Here is a 24,907-nt window from a genome sequence, read left to right on the forward strand (position 1 = left end):
TATTTCTTCTTACTTTTTATTGTGGCTTTTAGAAAATATAAAATTACTTATGTGGCTTGCATTATATTTCTATCGAGCAGTACTAACCTGGCCATCACATTGAGATACAATGGCACCAAAAGAAAGTACAAAATATATTGAATTGTAGGGAGAGAGGAAAATTAGAATTCCATGAAGATTGAGCACAAAAGAAGTGGATGGCTGCAAAACAAGGCTCGGAATTCGTTGGCAGAACTGATAGTAGAAAAGAACTATGAGAGGGACTTTTCCAGCATAACAGATCATTTTCAAACTCTAGAAAAACAAGTAGACAATTATTTGGCCACCAGAGTGGACAGGGTATTGAGGAAAACCAAAGGAGTAATATATCTGTATCTCACTAGAATTAAGTTAGTATAATTCTGAAGTAGATTCTGAAAAATTAAGTTGTGTTCTGTAAGTCCTAGAGCAACTGCTAAGAAAATAACCAAAAAAAGTGGAAAAAAATCTTTAAAGGAACAAAAATGTTACACTAGAAAATATTCACTTAATGGCAAAGAAAGCAGCAAAGGAGGAATAGAGGACCAAAAATACATGAGACATGTAGAAAACAAAGAGTAAAATGGCAAATGTAAATCCTACCACATCAGTAATTACACTGAATATAAATGCATTAGACACACCAATCAGAAGAGAAGGAAGAAAATAGTAAATTAGATCACAAATTAATGAAAACAAGAATAGAAAAACAATAGAGAGAAATCAACAAAATCAAAAGCTGGTTCTGTGGAAAAAAATCAACAATATGGATAAACCTTTAGTTAGGCTGACAAAGAGAAAAAAAGAGTCAAATTACTATATCAGGAATGAAAGAGGGGATATTACTACCAGTCTTACATAAATAAGATGGGTGTTAAGGGATTACTAAGAAAAATTGTATGTCAACAAGTTACATAACATAGATGAAATGGACAAATTCCTACAATGACAAAACTAGCAAAACTGACTCAAGAAGAAATAGAAAATCTGAAGAAACATAAAAAATAAAGACACTGAATTAGCAATGTGAATCTTCCCACAAAGAAAAGCCCCGGACCAGATGGCCTTACTGGCAAATTCTTCTGAACATTTAAAGAATAATTAATGCCAATCCTTATAAAACTCTTCAAAAAAACAGAAGAGGAGGGAACACATCTCAACTCATTCTATGAGGCTAGTATTACCCTAATACCAAAACCAGACAAAGACTACAAGAAAACTACAGACCGACATTGCTTATGAAGATAAATACCAAAATCCTCAACAAAATACTAGCAAACAGAATCCAGCAATAAATGAAAAGGATCATACATCATAACCAAGTGAGATTTGTCCCAGGAATGCAAGGGTGGTTTAACATCTAGTAATTAGTGTAATTATTATTATTATCACTATATTATAATTATTATATTAATAGAATAAAAGACACATACACATTAGATGCAGAAGAGGAATTTGATAAAAACCAATAGGACTTGATAATAAAAACAACAAATAAACTAGGAATACAAGGGAACTTCCTCAACCTAATAAAGGTCATTTATGAAAAACTCACAGCTAACACTATACTTAATGGGGAAAGACTGAAGGCTTTTTCTCTAAGATTAATAAAAAGAGAGAGATGTCCATTCTTGCCATTTCTGTTCAACATGGCACTGGAGGTTCAACCCATACATTTATGGTCAATTGACTTCTGACAAAGGTGACAAGACCATTCAATGGGAAAAAATAGTGTTTTCAACAAATGGAGCTGGGACAACTGGATATCCACATGCCAAAGAATGAAGCTATACCCCTACTCACACCGAATACAGAAAATTAACTCAAAATGGATCATAGACCTATATGTAAGAGCAAAATCTATAAAATTCTTAGAAGAAACCGTAGGTGTAAATCTTCATCACTTTGGATTAGGCAATGATTACTTAGATATGCCAAACATACAAAAATAGATAAATTGGACTTCATCAAAATTATAAGCTTTTATGTCTTAAAGGATATTATTAGGAAAGTGAAAAGATATCCCACAGCATGGGAGTAACTGTTGGTGAGGACATGGAGAAATCAGAACACTCACACATTGCTGGAGGGAAAGCAAAATGACTCAGTTGCTTTGGAAAACAGTTTGGCAGTTCCTCAAAAGGTTAAACATAGAGTTACTATATGACCTGAAATTCTACTCCTAAGTATACTCCCAAGAGAAAGGAAAACATATATCCACACAAAGACTCATGCATGAAGGTTCACAGCAGCGCTATGCATAATAGCCAAGAAGTGGAACCAACTCAAATGTCCATCAACTGCTAACAGATAAACAAAATGTGGTATATTTATACAATGGAGTATTATTGAAGCATAAAAAGGGAAGAAATAGTGAAACATGCTACAATATGGATGAACCTTGAAAACATTATGTTAAGTGAAAGAAGCCAGACATAAAAGGCCATAGATTGTATGATTCCATTGATATGAAATGTCTACAACAAGTAAATCCATAGAGACAGAAAGTAGAACAGCGGTTTCCAGGGGTGAGGCCTGGGATGGGGGTGTGGGGAGGGAGAATGGGGAATGACAACTAATTGGTACAGTTTCTTTTGGAAAGATAAAACTGTTCTAATATTGACTTTTGGTGATGGTCGCACAACTCCATGAATATACTAAAACCCACTGAATTGTACACTTTAAATGGGTAAATTGGTAAACGTATTCTATATGAATTACATCTCAATAAAGCTTTTTTTAAAGAGAAGTAATGATGTGGAGTTTACCACTAACCCAGTGGGAACAAGGATTTCGACTGGAAATTAAACTGATTTAAAAATAAAAGATGCTCCAGACAATGAGCTATTATTTAGCACTAAAATGAAATGAGCTCTCAAGCCATGAAAGGATATGCAACAACTTGAAATGCATATTGCTGAGTGAAAGAAGACAATCTGAAAAGGCTACATGCTGTATGATTCCAAACATATGACATTCTGAAAAAGGCAAAACTATGGAGACAGTAAAAATAACAGTGGTTGCTAGAAGTTTGGAGCGGGGGTGGGGCAGGAGGGAGGGATAAATAGGCATGCACGAGGATTTTTAGGGCAGTGAAACTATTGTGTATGATGCTGCAATGGATACAATATGATACATGCAATAGCTACTTGGCACTATACATTTATCAAAACGAACAGAATGTATAACACCAAGAGTGAACCCTGATATAAAGGATGGACTTTGGGTGATGATGATACACATCAATGTAGGCGCATCTATTATAACAGATGTACCACTCTGGTGCAGGATGTTGATAGTGGGGGGGGCTTGTGGGTGTTGGGGGAGCAGGAGGTATATGGGAAATCTCGGAACTTTCTGCTCAATTTTCCTGTGAACCTAAAAGTGCTCTACAATAGTCTTTTTTTTTAAAGCAAAAACAAAAAAATTAAAATGCACTGTTTCTTACACTTCTGATTTTGTGGGTAGCGATTCATGCTGTCTATACTTTTGATGGCTCCTCACTACCCCAGGAGGGACTCCATTCCCCTTTAGCTTGATTTAAGAGAAAAATTAAACCCCTACCCTGGGTAAGACATTGTATACTAGAGGTGAGAAGAGAATGGTGGTCTCACACCCTAAAACTGATGCTTGATTTAAGAAATGGCAGGTAAGTCATAGTTGATACATACTGTACTTTTTAAATTTTAATTGTATTTTAATTTTTTTGTATGTTTTTAAAAAATTTTTGCACTTTTTTTAAATCTAGAATTTGTGACTTATTTGTCTCGTGCTACCATGAGTGGGACAATGATTATATTAAGTAAATACTGTAGATGATGTGTGCCAAGAAAAAATCATTTTCAAATGGTTTGATTCACTTCCCAGGTTCCTTTTACTCTCCTAAAACTCCCTTCACTTCCTCCCCTACTGTTTTCTTCCTTTCCCTACATCAAAAGAAATACTGATAACCCAAATCCCCCAAATCAGAAAGGTAGTTGCCATTTATTACAAAGTGGGGGAAGAGACTCTGAGTAGGTAGGATGGATAAGAACGGACAAGAAAATTTAGGGATTTCATAAATGGATAATATCTAAAACAAGAGGATATCATTAAATCATCCCCAAAATACGTAATCGATATCTATTCATTTTTATACCAACCTAAATTTAATCATCATTTAACAGTGGTACGCAGCAAAAGCAATTTAGCATTATACCGTACAATACATACTCCAAACAAAGGAGCCATAAACACAGTTTGAATCCTCCTCTACTCCCAAGGATTTCAGCACTAAACCCGAGCAAAAAATCCCCATTGGGAATCTAGATATATCACACTGCCCTTTATCCATGAGTCTTCTGTGAAGATCAGTCTGAGCAGCTAGAAAGCTTCCATGTTCAACTTGGTCTGCCTGGCTGGGAATCAACTCACCTCAACATCTGGAGGAACATGATTGATAGTCCTGGTTATTAGTGGCGAGAGCTGGGCAAACGGAAGCAGAGGCCTGCAGCCATACAGGCTGAAAAAACCTGTTCAAAAATGCACCAAGCTCTGAATGGAAAGACTAGTAGGAACTTCAAGTCCACAGGAGAAATGTGGAGTATCTGGACAAGCAGCCTCACCATAAAGAGCTATCCTAGTGTTAGGAAAAGAATCCAGAAATTCTGCTGCAACCCAACTGGTTTTGTCTCTTGAAACAGCTTCCTGATATTTGTGCTGCCAACTTCTGTCATAGGGTTTTTGTCACAGGAGCTCAGTAAATATTTATCAACGATGGTGCTGCTAATGAGAGGACCCCAAAGATGAACACCCCCATGTGAGGGAAGACAGGAAGATAAGGCCACTTTGTCCCACAGCATATGGAATCTATCATGTTACGTGTCAGATTTTATAGTGCTACTACATGCTAGGCATTACTGCTAATTTTCATAGTAGTTCTAAGAGGTTGGCGTTTTCATCCCCATTTTATAGATGACACAACTAAGGTTCAGGGAGATTATACACTATGCCCATGGTCACTAAGATAAGGAATGACTGAGCAGAGATTCACATCATAACTCCTGAAGCCCATGTTCCTTCTACTACATCACACAACCTTTTCTTACCCTGCTCCTTGCAATCCCAAGCTGACCCATTCCTGGGCAGGGTATCGACTCGGCTTTCCATCTTGAAAGTTTTGCTCTTCAAAATCTCTATGGTGCTATTAAAAATGAATGCTGCAATTTATTATTCCTGCTATCTTGAAGAGTCTTTGGTCAATGATAACCAGAGCTGAGACAATTCTGAATGGGGCTTTTCACAGCAGAGCAGTTTGAGTCATGCATTAATTTTTTTTTAAAATCAATGGATTACAGATTCAGAAGAAATGGTGGGGGAGGAAACAGACTTTAAAACTTGATAAACACAGATGTGTCAGGGAAACGTTTCCACCAGTGTGTATTCTTTCACCCTCTGTGATCTGGGGCTTGTTAGTATCCTTTTCATAGTGGAAGGAAATATAACATGCATCCTATAGCTTCTGTCTGTCAAGTTTGATTATGCCAATTTATCACAATTACTGCTTTATTTTTAATCAGAGTAAGGGCACTAATTTAGTTTCCTGCTCTTTTGTCCAGAGTACTTTATGTCTAGAAAACTCGTGAAGAGACTGTTCAAGGGTAATTTAAAATGTTCATAATTTTTTAAAAGCAATCTGCTAGAAGGTTGCCACAGTCAAGAAACCCATTCATTTTACATTAAGAATTGTTAAGGGGGGCTTCCCTGGTGGCAAAGTGGTTAAGGATCTGCCTGCCAATGCAGGGGACATGGGTTCGAGACCTGGTCCGGGAAGATCCCACATGCCGCGGAGCAACTAAGCCAGGGCGCCACAACTACTGAGCCTGCGCTCTAGAGCCCGCGAGCCACAACTACTGAGCCCGCGTGCCACAACTACTGAAGCCCGTGCACCTAGAGCCTGTGCTCCGCAACAAGAGAAGCCACTGCAATGAGAAGCCCGCGCGCTGCAACGAAGAGTAGCCCCCGCTCACCACAACTAGAGAAAGCCCATGCACAGCAATGAAGACCCAACGCAGCCAAAAATAAATTAAATAAATTAAAAATTTAAAAAAAGAATTGTTAAGGGGAATGGGACAGTTGAGTAAATCAGAAACTCAGTTAACTATGGAACTCCTTTCCCTGTTTGGAAAGAGATCATTACAGGGTTTCATGCATAATAAGAAAGCCACAGAGCTTGGTATTTCAGCGTTTTTTGGATTTCTGATCTGAAAGGGGGAAAACTTAAGTGCCATATATCTTTTAAAGTACCTTTTAAACCTAAGCTTAACAAAAAGAGATTTGTTTTGAAAAAAAGGTAAATGGAATAGACCCTGATCCTAGGGGAAGCCTGAGCTCTAAACAGATTTAGAAAAATCTCATTAGGATTAATATGGAAAAGTGGAGCATAAAAGGTAAGTCTACTGGAAGTTTCCATGCTGCTCTCAAGGCCACATATAGGAAACAGGATGAATGATAACAGAGAGCAGGCAGGAATGAAAGAGCCTTAGCAATTCCCTGGCTCCACATTCTACCTCATTTCTATTAACTAAGTCGGCTTGTGTCCAACTGCAGAGGGAGCCAGGCTCCACTCACACACTCTAAGGCCGGGTGTGGCCTTGGGCAAGAGATGACCCTCAAGCCCCTGCGGTAGAAAGCGGCTGAGGTAGCCTTGTAGCTGGTACCTACTTCCAAGTCTCTCTGCCTCAGCCCTTTAACCTGGAAAATGGTACTAATGATAATTCTTCCTTCCTTATCAGGACTGTCAGAAACATTAAATGAGTTAATCCATGTAAAGGGCTTAGAACTGTGTGTGGCACATAGCAAGTGCTTAATAAATAATCACTTTCGTCGTCATTCTCTTCCTCATTGTACAGATTAAGTTGCTTTTCCAAGGCCACTATCCTGTGGTAGCACAAGGCAGAGACCCTACGTCAATATTCTGATTCCTGGACTGATGTTGTTTCCACTGTACGATGCACAGCAGGTGATTTCCAAAGCACCGAAAGGTCCCTCATACATTTCCCCCTACAACTGTGTCACTGTGACTGAGATCTCCATCCTTGATAACCCTTTTGAAGAGTTTTCTGGTGACATAAAATTTTGTTAAGTGAAGTGAGTTTGCCTCAGGAGAGGGAACATATTAGAGACCTAGCAGAAGCAGAAATGGACTTCCTGTGATGACTCAACCATGATCAAACACCATCATTTTAAACCGAACGCAGGGTCTGAATGAACAAGACACTGAGCAAGGTATAATTTTGAAGGGGAGGGAGAAGGTATAGGCTTGGAAGACAGGTTAGTCAGAGGTGGAGGCCAGGCAGCTGGAAAAAAAAGGGCAAAAGTCTTTTAAGAGAGTTTAGAGGACTTCCTTCACAAACGCTATGCTCTTGGGTTTCATCTCATGAACCTGAGCCTTGAACTTAGATCTGATTATTCATAATTTTCTAGAAGCATAAGAGCAACCTGCACCCAGAACTCAGAGATACGTATATGCTGACAAGGTGGTTTCCGTGCCACATCAATTTCTCCTTCAGCTCTACTTCATGAGACTTCATGATAAAAATAATTCACAGCATAGGCTTCAGTTAGAAAAAGAAGGGTTCATCTATTAACTATACAAGAATACCAAGAACAACTTTTAAAAATCATACATATAATTTTTTTATTTGGAAAAAAAAAAGACACCACATCATTAACTTCAAGCAGTCCTTGGGTTGTGTATTTTATGAGGTTTATTTGTACTGCATATCTGTGATGGGCTCTATTTGTGGCTGAAAGTACAAACATACTGATTACAATCACTCTTTCCCACATTTAGGAACAAAATTAATTATCTGCAAAAAGCAGAAGGCTCAGATAGACTCTCAGTCAGTAAATGATAATAGACAGCAGCCAAATATAATGACTCCGTCTCCTACTTTATCTGTTTGAGGCATTCTGAGTGGAATGAAAAAAGGAAAAATTAATTCACTTTCTGAATGTTCTTCAGAGAGGATTTGAATTTGGGTAATAAGAAGTCAGTATCAACCCTTCCCCACCTCCCATGCCCCCATATAAAATATGAAAGCAGCCTTGCTGGGTTATGCTCTTCCCAAAGGGACTTTTTTTTTGCCTTCTAGCTTCCCGTACTACTTTTATTTGTTTTTGCTTTATTTTATATAGTAATTTATTGGAATGAGGGATATTTTGGATGTATACAATTCACCCGTTTCAAGTGTACAATTTAATGGTTTTTACTAAGTTGACCAAGTTGTGCCATGATCATGATAAACCAGTTTTGCAACATTTTCATCTCCCCAGTAAGGTCCCTCATGCCCATTCCAGCACTGTTTTTGAGAAGTCTGATGCATTTTGAAGCCCAATCCCCAAAGGGACATTTTAAAAGGACATTAAGAAGTCTGTACCTTCACCAAAACAAAGGTTACTTGTACTACCCTATTAACAGTCCCCCCCAATAAGGAAAGGAATGGCAAACAGTGAGACCTAGAACAGTACCCAGTACCAGGACTCAGAAAGTTGTGTCTGTTGGTGATGATGAAAGTTTGTGTTTTATCTTACAAAGGCTGTAACACGCTGGAAGAAATCTGCCCCAGATTCTCTCATCTTGGCCTTTTGTGAAATTCTTCATTACAGCAAATATTCTAACGACCCCCTCCCTGGAAGAAATTACTGTACTACAGTGTGACTTCATTTAAAAATGCTTCTGTGAGCTGGGATGAAGTGAGAGAGTAGCATGGACATACATACACTACCAAATGTAAAATGGATGGCTAGTGGGAAGCAGCCGCATAGCACAGGGAGATCAGCTCGGTGCTTTGTGACCACCTAAAGGGGTGGCATAGGGAGGGTGGGAGGGAGACGCAAGAGGGAGAGGATACGGGGATATATGTATACGTATAGCTGATTCATTTTGTTGTTCAGCAGAAACACAACACTGTAAAGCAATTATACTCCAATAAAGATGTGGGGAAAAAAAGAAACTAAAATACAAAAACAAACATCTGTGATGTTCAAAATATGTGCTCAAGTTTTAATGTGGGGTTAGGGTTAGGACTGCCTTTTAAGAAATGGGCCAAGTAGAAAACATTTTCTGCCAGAGACCTGAGCAAGACAGCAAGATGCAGAGAGGCCTGAGAGGTGAGTGAGCCAAGGCCACTGTGGCGCTATCGTGAGTGAAGGATGTAGCACTACAGTTGCCAAGAGTAACCTTATTCCGAGTGGGTAAAAAGGAATCAGAGGAATCACACTGTATACATGACTCCATGTTTTCGGAGGCGTTTTAGGTTTTGCAATAAAAAACAAAGCAAGTATTCGGGGGCTTTTCTGCCCTCGCCAGATAGAAGGCTGCTTTCCCTCTGCTCTGATTCCCTGGCCACTCAACATTAGAAAGGCATTTTGGACTTCTTCATTCTCGTCTTGGGAGCACAAGGATTCTCGGAATATCAGGTCATGGGGAAGGCCTTCCTGGACTTCTGCCCACTTGGATGAATATTCCTGACTTTCTAACCTTTCTGAATATACTCTGAGCACAAATCAGTCCTCCACGACGCTCCCAACAGACATGGATAAGCATCTGCTTACTACTCTGGGCTTATCACTTGCTTCATCTTAGAATTGCAGTAAAACAGAAAACTATCTGACAAGCTACTTAGCAATACAAGACTCCCAACCCCAGAGTCTGAACAAGCAAGAAAGGAAACCATAGCTTGGGGACCAAAAGAGAGAGCAATAGGTAGTAGCTGGAGGCCCAAAGTAGCAGAGTTTACTCCCAACCAGAGGCAACTAGTCAAGTGCCCCTTTTATACTTTTTAAAGTATTTTCTGAAGAGCTGAGAAAACTGCCACCGTTCTGTCTTTGGATGTGCCTTCTGCTACCCTCCAACAGGTGGGACACAGCCCAGCCTTTCGACCAACCAGTCAGGGCTGAGCTAAGTGTCTTTCACTAACTTCTTACCTTCTTGCCTGATCCTCCAAAAGCACGATGAACTTGAGAGGCTTTTGCAGCCATCCAAGGTTGGGGAAATCACATGTTGCCAGACAATTTTCCGTGCGTCTCTTGTGTTTCTGCATTTCTTATAAACAGAGGCACTTTACCCCCCAGACTGTCTTCATCAAGTATCTTTGGATAGTGAATAGTCTTGGAAGACAGTGATAGGGTCGCCCTTCAGAGAAAAGAATGGGCACTCTTACTACCTATTATAAAAGATGTGAGTTCCCTAAGCGCAAGGCTGCTCTCTTGTAATGCAACTCACTGTGTGTGGAGGAGTCATCTGGTCGTCTTTGCCTTTCTCCGTGGGAATTGGGGCTTGGGGAACTGGCACAAATGCTGATACTCTGCCTACTGCTATCGCTGTGAGAAGTAAACTGGCCTGCATCTCTGAGCCAGGAATCTCCCGTCTTTATCCAGCATCCATGAAACTGTGGCCAGGTAACTTGTTGGTTTGCAATTAGGGTAAGAATCTCAGATGTTTCACAGGTCTTGAGGACATTTTCCTGCCACATCAGTCCAGAGACCACAGAAAGGAGGAAAAACTTCTTTCTAAAGATTCACAACAAATAATCACGCTGACACTCTTGCCAAGGGAAAGGCAAGGAATTCCAGATTTATGAGGAGCCCATCTAACTCCCTAATATGACCCGTAATATACATAATTTCAGGATGAAGCATGATAAAAAGCTTTCTTTGTGTGACCACTGTTTGAAACCTGTCCTAAACTTAACATTTAGTGCCTGAAAGTGATGCCAATTTTTTCATTTGTATTCTCATCATTAAGTAGGTAATCTATGTTTTAAAAGTATATATTTTCCCCATGGGAATCACTAAAGTTATTTTTTTGTCAACGAAAAAAAGAGATGGAAGCCTGTAAACATTTTTTTCTTTCCAGAAATGGACCTCATGCAAATAAAGTTGCCTACCACAGTTCCAGATGCTGACCTGCAGACAGTAATTAGGTAGTTAGCCATTTACTTGTTTTTATCACTTTGAAATCACTTGGTACTGAAAACAGCTTGTAAGAATTCAGACAAGGTATCTATCTCTATAGGAGACTAAAAAATGAAAGTCCAAAGTGATAGCATGAGGAGAAAAACACTGACATTCTGACACCTGAGAAATAACCTCGGCCTTCAAAAGCAGAGAGGAAGGTAGGGCTAATCTTGGAAATTCTGATGAGTTACAGTCACTCACAAAGACAGCAAAATATAAGAATTTGATAGAGTGAATTATTATTGAGGATCAACAGAGAATCTTCCCCAGAGCTTCCTAGCACACATAAATAAATATTGATTTCACTGAAGATATCTTCAGAAATTCTACCAAAGGAAATGGATGTAGCCACTATGGAGAACAGTATGGAGGTTCCTTAAAAAACTACAACTAGAACTACCATACGACCCAGCAACCCCACTGCTGGGCATATACCCTGAGAAAACCAAAATTCAAAAAGAGTCATGTACCAAAATGTTCACTGCAGCTCTATTTACAATAGCCAGGACATGGAAACAACCTGAGTGTCCATCATCGGATGAATGGCTAAAGAAGATGTGGCACATATATACAATGGAATATTACTCAGCCATAAAAAGAAATGAAATTGAGTTATTTGTAGTGAGGTGGATGGACCTAGAGTCTGTCATACAGAGTGAAGTAAGTCAGAAAGAGAAAGACAAATACCGTATGCTAACACATATATATGGAATCTAAGGGGAAAAAAAAAGGTCATGAAGCACCTAGGGGTAAGACGGGAAAAAAGATAGAGACCTACCAGAGAATGGACTTGAGGATACGGGGAGGGGGAAGGGTAATCTGGGACAAAGTGAGAGAGTGGCAGTGTATATATGGACATATATACACTACCAAATGTAAAATAGACAGCTAGTGGGAAGCAGCCGCATGGCACAGGGAGATCAGCTCGGTGCTTTGTGATCACCTAGAGGGGTGGGATAGGGAGGGTGGGAGGGAGGGAGACGCAAGAGGGAAGAGATATGGGGACATATGTATATGTATAACTGATTCACTTTGTTATAAAGCAGAAACTAACACACCACTGTAAAGCAATTATACTCCAATAAAGATGTTAAAAAGAAAAGAATATGTTAGGTTCTTAGTAGGCAATGTTACTCCTAAGGAAACTCCATAATGGAGACCTGGACGTACTAAGGTCCAGAATCAAAGGCAAATGCATTAAAAACTATCTGTTGGTCCAACAGGCAGATTACAGGCATTGCAACTGGAAGAAAACCTATACCTCACCACTGGCACGGTGCACAGAGATTCTAGGCAAAGTCATTTTACTGTGTGACTGGGTCTTCCATCACCTACATAAACATTCCTTCTTCCCCTAGAAACTACTCTGTGCCTTTAAGTGTCATGAAGACGAAAAATCTCATGCTTTTTAGTACTTCATTGGGAAATACTAGAGCAAAAGTCTCCAAGGAGGGAGAATGAACTCAAAAACTGATTGTGAAGCTGGAAAAACAGTAGAGAGTAGTACAGGATATTAAATAAGATAATAAAGACCCACTTAGCCTATGTTCAAGGAATGAAGATTCTGGTGAAAAGAGAGTGGAACTCTTTGAAAGAGCAATATGGACTAATTATGAAAAGCATGAGCTTTGGGGTCAGACAGATCCAGCTTTGAATCCCAGCTCCGCTACCTACTGGCCAAGTGATCCCTGAGGACAGCAACAGTCAGGGTCATCTTTCCAGCCACTTCTTGTGCCCCTGGTGTCTATCAGTGGTTCCACAATTAGATGCTCACTAAATGTTCCCCGAAATGAATCCTGTTTCGGATAGTGCTGAAATGAATATCACAATGAGGAAAGAAAGGGAGAAGCAGTGAAGGTAGAAAAGGTTGCAATTTTGCACAACATTCAATGAAGCCTACGACAAGTCAAGATAATGAAATTATGGGAGAGGAAGCACTAATGCCGTGAAGTTCCGAGATGAATCAATAAAGAACACGAGTACAAATGGAAACATGAAAGTGCAAACAGCCACGCGATGATATGTGAGCAATTACTTTGGGGGGGGATTGTAAAGAAAATAAATGAAATCACAGAAAGTTTTGGGAAACTTTCTAGAAAAGCAATAAACATCCAATATGCTGATTATTACTCATTTAATCAATGGATCTGAAATGTACAATGGCTATGCATATAATCCACATATAGGGGTATAGTAATTACAATCAAAGTGGTTTCAGAATAAGACTAATTGCATTTTAAAAAGAAGGTTGTAGCATCCAACAATTTATGTGGTGTAACAACGATGTTGAAAGTATATGTATTGAAAACTGTACATATTTGTATTTGCCTCAAGGTATAAGATATGGAATTCAATAACATGCTGATAAATTTAACAATGATACCCTCAGATACTACCCATATGATACCCAAATACTATTCTTTTAAAATAAATTTATTTATTTTATTTATTTACTTTTTGGCTGCATTGGGTCTTCTTTGCTGCGCATGGGCTTTCTCTAGTTGCAGCGAGAGGGGGGCTACTCTTCATTGCAGCGCGTGGGCTTCTCATTGTGGTGGTTCCTCTTGTTGCGGAGCACGGGTTCTAGGCATGCAGGCTTAGTAGTTGTGGTGTGCGGGCTCAGTAGCTGTGGCACATGGGCTTAGTTGCTCTGCGGCATGTGGGATCTTCCTGGACCAGGGCTCAAACCCATGTCCCCTGCCTTGGCAGATGGATTCTTAACCACTGAGCCACCAGGGAATTCCCCCAAATACTATTAAAGACCTACTCAGTACTCACTTGGGGCCATGATGCTTAACCCAGTTCACAAATGTAGATGAAGAATCAAGATGGATCTATTTACAGTCCCATAATTAATACTTTCTTGAACTTTTCAGTAAAAATTTTCTTTCTTTCCCTTCCTCTCCCCTCTCCTCTCTCGCTCTCTCTCTCACGCTCACACACACACATACACACTCATACACACACACATTTTCACATACTTGCTATTTTTATTCACGCCTTTGGATTAAAATAACATTAAACATCTTGGCACTTAAAAACAAGTTTAAGAAAATCTCATTATCTATTTGGCACTTAGAAAACTGCTGTAGAAAGAGTACTGCACTGGGGCTTAGTGAGTACCTGCCATGTGCCTCGAACTCTGCCAGGTACTTTGAACCTATCATTTCACTGAATCCCCACATATCAACCCCATTTGACAGATGAAGAGTCCACGGTCACAGCCTTGCCATTAACTGTCATTCACTTTTAACCTCTGGGCCTTACCTTGTCTACTAAACAAGGTGGCTGGAGTTGCTTCCAAGGAAGTATCAGAATCAAATGGAGTACTCTGTAAGTGACAAATTCTCTGGCCTCTCCACAGACCTACGGTATCAGAATCCTCGGGGGGAGGGGGGGAGGCTCCAGGAATCTGTTTAACAAGTTCCCTAGATGATTGTGGTGATGAGCCGAGTATGAGAACTACATGCTTACCACCTCCAGGAGCACCCTAACCTTTGCTTGCACGCCTTCACTTGGTAGCCTGAAGAACTGAAGACCATCTTGTGGAAAACTAAAACACTAATAGGCCATAAGTGTCCATCATCGGATGAATGGATGAAGAAGATGTGGCACATATATACAATAGAATATTAGCCATAAAAAGAAATGAAATTGAGCTATTTGTAATGAGGTGGATGGACCTAGAGTCTGTCATACAGAGTGAAGTAAGTCAGAAAGAGAAAGACAAATACCGTATGCTAATACATATGTATGGAATCTAAGAAAAAAAATGTCATGAAGAACCTAGGGGCAAGACGGGAATAAAGATGCAGACCTACTAGAGAATGGACTTGAGGATATGGGGAGGGGGAAGGGTAAGCTGGGACAAAGTGAGAGAGTGGCATGGACATATATACACTACCAAATGTACAATAGATAGCTAGTGGGAAGCAGCCACCTAGCACAGGGAGATCAGCTCAGTGCTTTGTGACCACCTAGAGGGGTGGGATAGGGAGGATGGGAGGGAGGGAGATGCAGGAGGGAAGAGATATGGGAACATGTGTTTATGTATAACTGATTCACTTTGTTGTAAAGCAGAAACTAACACACCATTGTAAAGCTATTATACTCCAATAAAGATGTAAAAAAAAGTACCTGAAAAAAAAAATAACAGTGCCCCACTCATTTAGATAAGACCAAAATGTCCTTTATGATCTGGGGTAGATGGTAGCCACCAAAAGAGCTGAGCAAAGTCCCTGCATGGCAGGCCTCATGGTATGGCTTATAGCTAGCTAAAAAGGCTGTCCCAAACAGAGCTCTGGAAGAGCCTAGTTTCGAAGAGGTCTCTCACCACAACTTAACCTCAAGCAGGACTAACTGGCAGGCTCTTACACTTTATCACAACAGGAAGGTGAAGGTGCTACAGCAGAATCTCATTAATGCTTTAGTTTTCAATCAGCTTTGGCTTTGGGGCATTCTGTGGTTTTGTTAGCAGGAATAGAGTTCTGCAGTCCACCCAGCCCTTACTTCCCCTCAGCCCCCATAGATGGCCCAGCCCCCTTCTGGCCCATACAGAGTATAGCTGGATCACACCTGGCCAATGATATCCCACCCACACCATTTGGTATATATTACTTAGAGCTGGCGATCATAAAACAGTAACAAGGCAGAGTTTACATATGCTTTCTGTTCTAGTTTAGGCATTCCCCGGGGAAGGCAGGTTTCACACTTTCATCACCAGCTGGGAGCTGGGAGCTGGGAGCTGGGAGCTGGGAGCTGGGAGCTGGGAGCTGGGAGCTGGGAGCAGTCAGGCCCTTAATGGCCAAAACAGAAAGGGACTGCATCACTGAGCGCCTCTTGACAGCCAAGGCCTTTCTTCCTGAATGATAATGACATGAAATGTACTCCCGTGTGTGTGCGTGTGCACACACACAAACGGGCACATGTGCACCTAAAATATAGCAGGTTTGGCATCCCAAAATAGCTATTCAATTTAAGTTCATGATGTCTTTGCAAAATCCTTATGGAGCTTTTAGAGCGAAAGTCTGGGAGGGGGCGTGGTGGAAAGAGTGCTAGATTGTCGCAGCAGAAGACCTTGGACTCTACTTCTGGCTCTTCCACTAATTATATAACTTTGGGCAAGACTCCCTGAACTTTTACTTCATTTGTAAATCAGTGGGACTAGACTGATTTCTTATGGCCTTTCTAACATTCACATTATAGTGAGATGTTCACTGTGGTGAAATTTATTCAGTTACATGTCTGTCTGTCAATGAAGCTAAACTGACGTTTTAAAGACTTAAGAACTATGTCTTGGGTAACCGAGTACCCAGTACCTGGCAAAGTGCCACGAACAGAGCAGATGCTTAATAAATGTTTACTAAACAAACCTTCATGTCTAGAGCCTGATCAAAATAGTGGACTTAATCCCTTACCAGCTCCCCACCCTATTTTTCTGTGTTTAAAAGCACCAGAGGAGAATACATGTTTTCAAGACGTTGCTGTCAAGTGACCAATATCAGAGGCAAACTTTAAACACTCCCATACCCTGTCTTTAATGTTATCTCCTTATTTTTCCTCTTATTGAAGGCATTTCCACACCCCTGGCACTCTGGCTTTGTGTCTGACACATAGTGGGCCCTCAATCAATTTCAGGTGAATGAACATATGAAATGCACTGACTTTCCTTTTTTCTAGTTCTGTGAGATTTACTTTTGTGTCTGTGTGTGTGTGTGTGTGGTACGCGGGCCTCTCACTGTTGTGGCCTCTCCCCTTGCGGAGCACAGGCTCTGGACGCGCAGGCTCAGTGGCCATGGCTCATGGGCCCAGCCGATTCACGGCATGTGGGATCTTCCCAGACCGGAGCACGAACCTGTGTCCCCTGCATCGGCAGGCGGACTCTCAACTACTGTGCCACCAGGGAAGCCCGAGATTTACTTTTGTATAAGGCCCTAGAATCTGGCCTTCAATTAGAAAGCAATCAAAGGAATAATTAGCCACTGAAGAACACTTTCGTTAGGACATTTCTGTTCACTTTACTATAAAATATTTTCTCAGCAAATGTGTTTTAAACAGCTAACATTGTGAATGGGGCAATTAGAGCAGTTCCGTAAGTAGCCGTCCTGTGGGTTGCATCATTTTTGTCCTCCTTTCTAGTTTAATTCACCAAAGAAACCAGTTACCCCTATCGTTTTGTACTTCCAGAGTTTAAAGACAGGGCTAAATGGCCCAATCTGCCCTCCACATTCTGGGTAAGCAACGGTTTGGAGTACACAGTAGTTGCAACACTATAGAAGATAAGAGCACGAATCGCGCAAGGTAACAAGCCAGGGTTGGAATCCCAGCTCCGCCACCTCTATTTAACTACCTTTGACGTTTGGGCAACATATTTAAGCCCTCTAAGCTTCATTTACTCCTGTGTAAAATGGGGATAATATTATATTAGGACCTATCCCATGGATTACTAAGAAATAATATTACGTAAACTGGCCAGCAGAGCACCTCAAATGTGGTAGGAGCTCAACAAGGGTAGTGTATTATACTATTCTGCCACGTCCTTCTACAAAGCTGGGAACGTTCAGGAATCAGTCACCATCACCTTAGTGAGATCTGGCTGGTAGCTCTTTGCTGTATGTTCTGCTCTGTATTGAAAAGTGTGTGCATTCTGTGGTTCTGAACGTGTGCACGCTAGCTTAGCAGGTACAACGTAACTAACATTGTCTGACTGAAACCAATCAAGCTTCTGCCTCACAAAACTGTCCCACCCCCATCAAAGATCCTATCAGCCTTACACTGGTATAAATCAAGGCTGCAAAAACAACTGTTGGAAAACATGAACGTTTTGCCTCACCTGTGTTCTTGTGTAGGTTTAGTTAGTGGGGTCTAGCTGGGTCTCCTATGTTTAAAGTCTACTCAAAATGCAACTCAAAACTACAACGAGGTAGCACCTCACACCAGTCAGAACGACCATGCATTAAAAACTCTACAAATAACAAATGCCAAAGAGAGTGTGGAGAAAAGGGAACCCCCCTACACTGTTGTTGGGAATGTAAGTTGGTGCAGCCACTATGGAAAACAGTATGGAGGTTCCTTACAAAAACTAAAAGTAGAGCTACCATATGACCCAGCAATCTCAATCCTGGGCATACATCCGGAAAAAACTATAACTCAAAAAGATACATGCACCCCTATGTTCATGGCAGCACTATTTATAATAAGCAAGACATGGAAACAACCTAAATGTCCATCAGCAGATGAATGGATAAAGAAGATGTGGCATATACATACAATGGAATATCACTCAGCCGAAAAGAAGAATGAAATAATGCCATTCGCAGCAACATGGATGGACCTAGAGATTATCATACTAGTTAAGTCAGACAGAGAAAGACAAATGCCATATGATATCACTTATATGTGGAACCTAAAATATGACACAAATGAACTTATTTACGAAACAGAAACAGACTCACAGACATAGAGAACAGACTTGTGGTTGCCAAGGGGGAGGGAAGGATTGGGAGTTTGGGATTAGCAGATGCAAACTATTATACATATGTACAACTGAATCACTTTGCTGTATACCAGAAACTAACACAACATTGTAAACAACTGTACTTCGATAAAATAAATTTAAAAAATAAAGTCACTACTCAAAATAGTAATATGATATATATGATTAAGAGCACAAGAGTGAAATCAGAATCAAAGAAAGTGGTGATAACCTAATTAAAGGGAGACCTGATCAACTTCTGAATCACTGAGCTTCAGTTTCCTCATTTACAAAATGGAGATAACAGCTCCTACCTCACAGGGTTGTCATGAAGGTTGTGATAACCAACAACAGTGGTAATAATAGCTAATAATTACTGAAGAATTACCATGTATCAGGCACATGCTAAGTGCTTTAACACATGTTATTCCCTATGAAGACGATATTCTTTCTATCCCTATTTTATGAATCAGCAATATGAGACTCATACAGATAAAATGATTCACCCAAGGTCCCACAGCAAGAAAGTGGGTGAAGCTAAAATTCAAAGCCAGGCATTAGGACTCCATAACCTGTGGACTTAATGTGCTGCCTAGCTTTGTGAGGTCATTCAGTCCCTCTATCATCCCTGCCCACTTTTTTTCTCACTTCTCTCCATCAGCACCTGCTACTGGCCAGGCTGCCCTACCCCCAGTAGAATCCAATTCCTCTGAAAACTGTAGAATGGTACTCACAGTGGTGGTCAGTTTTCCTCCATTCTTCTGGACATACTGGATGGAATCATGGATCGTAGAAAAGAGACCAAGCAGTACATTCTCCATGTCATAGATTCTGTACATGCCATTCACCAGTTCTTCGAGAGACAGAATGTATTCTCTCCAGTACTTGTCAATCTCCACCACACCTGCCATACAGCCTTGCATAACCACATTGCAGTAGCCACCACACGGCTTAACCATCATCAGTCCCTGGCAGTAAGAGCAGTACCACATTCTGGTGAGCATTCGGCCACAGTCCTTACTGAACTTCAGGTGATCAGTTGTGTTGATCACTTCAATTCCGAGATTCAGGGCCTGGAGGAAGATCCTAGTGACTTGCAGTGACTTGGAAACCTGGGTCATAATAAGCTTGGGGAAATTCCCAAATACTTTCAGGTCACGCCTTGCCCCTCGGAGGCATTCATTGATGTCTAAGGTGGACTCTGGCAGGCCTGGGTTCATTAGCTGGGTATAGATGACTGGAAACAGGCTGTCAAACAATTCATTGACCATGTCATCCACGTTGATGTCAGAACCCAGGATGTAGAGAGATACATCAGTGAAAAATTCACCCACAAACTCAAAAGCTTGTGGGGTCAGGCTCGGGTAGTTGTTCTTGAACATGGCATTGGTGTAGTTCTTGGCATGGCGAACAACGATTTCAAAGGCCTCTGTAAAATAAGAGATAAAGAAATGCCCACAAATTAAAGCATGAAAATCCAGTGTGTAATTGACTTTGAGATTTCTCTATTGCTGTGGTGATTAAGGTCCCATTTGCCTTAAATAATTGACTCATGTTTACTTCTGGCATTGCCTCTACTCCTGCAGCTGTTTGTTCCTATAAATCAATTTTCCTTTCTGAACATGCAGTCCAAACCCTGATGTGCACGTAGATTCTTAAGCACACAAATTATATTTCAAATGACAAAAGCCAGGATTCAGTTAACATTCTGGTCTCTCATAAAGATATTGATTAAAAATTGGCTAAATGAGAAGTTCTTTCTCTTTCTCACATTGAGTTATTCAGTTAAAAAGAAACTGTATTTCAAGACATTTCATTTTTAGACAGAGATAAATATTTGACAACAAACCATATACTATATAAACTCACATAACAATTTAAGCCTGTTCATCCCTGGAGGAAAGGCAAGTTCTTAGCCAAGAACAAAAGCTATCACAAATTTCATGATGTAGGTAGATTTTCTCTAGATAACTTTAAAGGGAGCTATCTGACAGATTGACAGACCTGAAAGTGGAATTTATCCCCTAAACGGGTATCTGGATGGAGAAAAACAACACATGCACTTATCTATATGTTCGATACTGAAAATAACACCGCTGGTATTTGCAAGCTGAACATCTGGAAGGATAACTGCTAAGCTTCCTTGGTAAGTTCGGCTTCCACATGGCTTGGAAACCTTATCTACTCTACAGAGACTACGGGTTCAGGATTACATCTGCTGCCCCTACCCCTTGGCATAAGGCCTGATCAGTGTCATTGGTTTGAGAGAGAAAGTAATAATGTCACCATCCCGTTTTCTCCAAACTGAAGCACTGCAGACACAATTTATCCCAAATAACCAGAGTCCCATATTTATATGAGAGAAAGGAAAAAACTGCAATAATAGATTTTTCAAAGAAATAAGGCATAGTTTAAGAACAAACAAAAACAACCAAGTTTCCCAAGACATTTAAAATTAACTTAGTAGTTTCTTTCCTTTCCTTCCAAAGCACAAAGGTCCATGACAGATGTACCCCAAATGATGCTATTTCATGAGCCTTGAAAAATCAAATTATTACCACTTTCATACTACTAGACAGACTGCATTCCAACAGCTCCTTGGGATCACTTAGCCAAACATCTCAGTCATCTGTGGCAGAAGTGAGCTCTAGGTTGTACCACCACCATCTGCCCCAGATCCCTCACAAGGTAGAACGCGCTTGCTAGATTCTCCCCTTGGGTTTATGACGTGCCCAGGAATGTTGAGCAGATGCCAGAGCAATTCTACTGGGTTTCCAAGCCCACTTGAGAAAGTTAATCTTCATTTTCATCAATTGCTAAATGTTCATTTGTTACTTTTATTTTGTTTAGAACGTTAAGCAATTCTTAGAAAGTTTATCTATCTTAAAACAATCTCTCCCTAACTCCACACGCTACTTTATTTTCAATCCTTGAATCTAAAGATTGCATGAAGCCAAGAGATTGTCTGACCCAATACAAAGGACCAGTCAATTAATTATTTAAAATCATCAGAAATTTGGAGATTAAAAACTATTCATTCATTTTAATTTCAGCTACCAATCATTTATTATATACTAGACCCCGTGCTAAGTACTAGGGGTATGTAAGTGCTAGGTAGATGGAGATAAATAATACACCTTCCTTGTCTTTAAAGTACTCCCAAGCTATATGGTTTAGCATTTATAAAGCATTTCCAAGTTTATTACGAGATCTACTTTTTACAACAATCTTCTAAGTTCGGTATTGCAATCCCCATTTTATAGGTGATGAAACTGAGGCTCAGCAGCATTTAAGCACTTTCCAGGGTCACACAACTGCAAAGTAGAAGTAGTCAACTCAGACTAGTGTCTCCCGGCAACGGTTTCACTCTAGTTGCCCTCAGCTCTATAGCCAACACACACATCCTCAAAAATCTTTGAAAGTCAAGCTCATTTTTAGGCTCATTATTTTCCCATTGGCTTCTCCTCTCCAAATGGAAATGTACTGGAAGAAATTGCAGTCCAAAGACCAACAAAGCAGAGTTACACTTTCACCTTTGTCTTGGGACAGCACGAATTCAGAGAAGAAAGACTGCTGCTGAGATGCTACCCTGTGGATCTCAATCATCTAAGCTACCCTAAAGTTAAGTCTCTACAAGGCAAATTTCATCTCTAGCACAGTGCATTTGTTCTCTAATGTGCAAGATATATGACAGTGAAATTCCATAGACTGTACTGCCATAACTTTTTTCTTAAGTTTCTGTTACTAGCACTGCTGGATCAATAGAAAAAGAAAATTACAAAAGATCATGAACTCTTCTCCAGAAAGAATAACAACACATATTGCAGAGGGAAAGGGCTAGGGGTTCATATGCTCACACGTGCTTCCTGCTCCAACTTTCACAGCTCAGAATCCACTTAGCACATCTCTGGGTTTTGCCCAACCCCCTTACTTCTGTATCATGGGACAACAGACCAAACCATAACCGCTCAAGCAAAGGCTCCTTGGGGATTTATAGGAACCAACATTAGGTGAAAAGTGATGCTCAGCTTGAGGTTGGCAACTTGAGGTTTCATGAAATGAAGCCAAGGGCTAGAATGGGCCAGGAAGTTCAGTCGATTGATTTTTTTTTTTTTTTTTTTTTTGGTCAGATAATAACGTACGCTTAAGCTAGGGGAGGTTTTCCTCTGTCTCTTTCCTGGGAAAAAGTCAAGCATTATATCCAGGAAAAGTCGGAACAATGTAAAATCAGAGATGTTACGAAAAATTTGGCACCAAACAGAAAATAGTCTATTTTTAACAATATATAGAAAGATATATGATACAGATAAATAGATCTAATAAATTAATACACATCCAAATATAGCAAGGTTTCTAGATTTATTGTTGCCCCCATCACTATTCTGGTCACCTCTATTTGGACACACTCTACTGTTATCAACTTCCTTCTTAAATTATGGTGCTCAAAAAGGGACACAACTCTCCAATATGGTTTGATATGTAAAGTGTGCAATCAGGCTATCACCTCTCTTTAAATGGTTCAGTAAGTTCTCCCCCATCCCAACCCAGGACATATATCCTATAACCGTAGCAAAATGACTGTCCTTAGTACTTGGTGCTGATGTTTCTTTACCCAGACCTAGACATAAAGAAATGTGTTTTCATGGGCCTTTTCAGTAAAAGACTGGATTTTTTTTTAAAAGGAGAGTCTACTTGTAGTTGGAAGACAGAAATAAATGAACCACCGAGTTCCCTTCAAGCCCTTAAGAATAAAACAGTCCTGATAAAGGCAGGTTACTTTTTTCCAGGTAGTTTTTCCAGCATTGTAAGAATGGCAAATACTTTATAAGAACTTTTTAAATTCCTAGGATAAATGCCACACAATGGGTTGGACTCCAGTCTTTGCTTTCAAGCACAGGTACCTTAATGGAAGAAGAAAACTGACATTTATGTGATACCTGCAAAGTATATGCCAGGATCTGTAATGAACTTGCTCACATATGTCCTCTCATTTAAATTTAACATAAACATATGTATTTGGATTTATTTTTATTTGGTGAGGAAACAGGCTCAGACAGGTTAAGCGACTCATACAAGATAATATCTCTAGTTAAATGCCACAGACTGAATTTAAGTGTAGGTCACTCTAACACCAATACCCTTGCTAATTCCACAACATGCTCCAGCCTTGAAAACTGGACATTGGGAGACTTCTGGTCTTGGCTACAACATGTAAAGAGCTTGGAAATTATCATTCCCATTCTCAACAACAAGATAATAGCTGAACCAACTGAAAATCAATGATTCTTCTTAGACCCGTCAGGGAATTAAGGTCACAGGGCAAACTGCTACCCTGAAATCTGGAAAGAGAGGCAAATACAGAGAATCACAGCTGAGATCTGCTGGATCTCAGACACCTGCAGCAGACGCCACTGAAGCTATAAACTAGTCTAAACACTTAAATGGTAGTTCTGACAAACTGATAGAGGCTGAATGTGAACTAGCCTGAGAGTTGAAAATTCCTGGGTCCTCAGTTTTATGGGTCCCCCACATTCCCATGGGATTTACCTCAAGAAAACACACAAAGTTCTCATGGTTAAGACCTAAGAAAAATCTCCTTGTTTTTTCTGGCAGGGGTAGGGGGAAAGTAATAATTTAAATACACCATGAGCATTCTCCATAACAAATGCCTGTTCTCCAATGGACACAACTTTACCAAAGCCTAATATACCTAGAAGAGGGGCAATTAGACAACTCCAGTCCCTTCTAGCCTTCCTGTAACACCTAAAGGGAAAGAAAAAAAGGCCGAGAAAAACTTATGAGGGTTACAGCTCATGGACTTAAGTCTACTAACAGACTGATTAATCGCAATATTATAGGCCACTTTCACTACCCCCATACCTTTCCACCAGAAAGACACAGATCCTGTTTAAGAAGGAGTTCTTAGAGAAACCCACCAAAAAGAGGTGAGAAAAAAATAAACAAAGACACTAGAGGAAACTAAAGCCTCTAGCATCTATAGATACAGCAAACAATAAATAGCCTAACTCCTAGTCACATTAACATAAAACTTCACACTACACGTCTAATTACCTCAGCTCCTATTACCCAATATATCATATTCTGCTTTTAACAAACAATTACAAGCCATGAAAAAAGGCAAAAGAACAGTCTGAAGAAACAAAGCAATTATCATAACCACACTCAGATATGGCACAGATTTTGGAAATATCAGACAGGGAATTTAAAATAACTATTATTAATATATAAAGGACTCTAATGGAATAAGTGGACAATATACAAGAACATATGGATACTGTAAATAGAGATAGAAATGCTAAGAAATATCGAAAGGAAATGGTAGCAATCAAAAACACAAACAGAAATGAAGTATGCTTTTCATGGGCTTATCAGCATACTTGAAACAAACAAGGT

The 24,907-nt window shown here is 40.1% G+C and overlaps 1 protein-coding gene across 1 annotated transcript in view; it reads right to left on the reverse strand.

Annotated features, from left to right (window-relative positions):
• The window catches only part of GPC3 (glypican 3), a 442,250-nt gene that overhangs the window by 196,803 nt on the left and 220,540 nt on the right, over positions 1–24,907 (reverse strand). Inside the window, exon 3 of the mRNA XM_030849089.3 lies at positions 19,228–19,922. Coding sequence (XP_030704949.1) covers positions 19,228–19,922 — 695 coding nt within the window. The remainder of the gene's footprint in view (positions 1–19,227; positions 19,923–24,907) is intronic.

Source organism: Globicephala melas, chromosome X (assembly GCF_963455315.2).
Source record: "Globicephala melas chromosome X, mGloMel1.2, whole genome shotgun sequence".
In the NCBI taxonomy this organism is placed as follows: Eukaryota; Metazoa; Chordata; class Mammalia; order Artiodactyla; family Delphinidae; genus Globicephala; species Globicephala melas.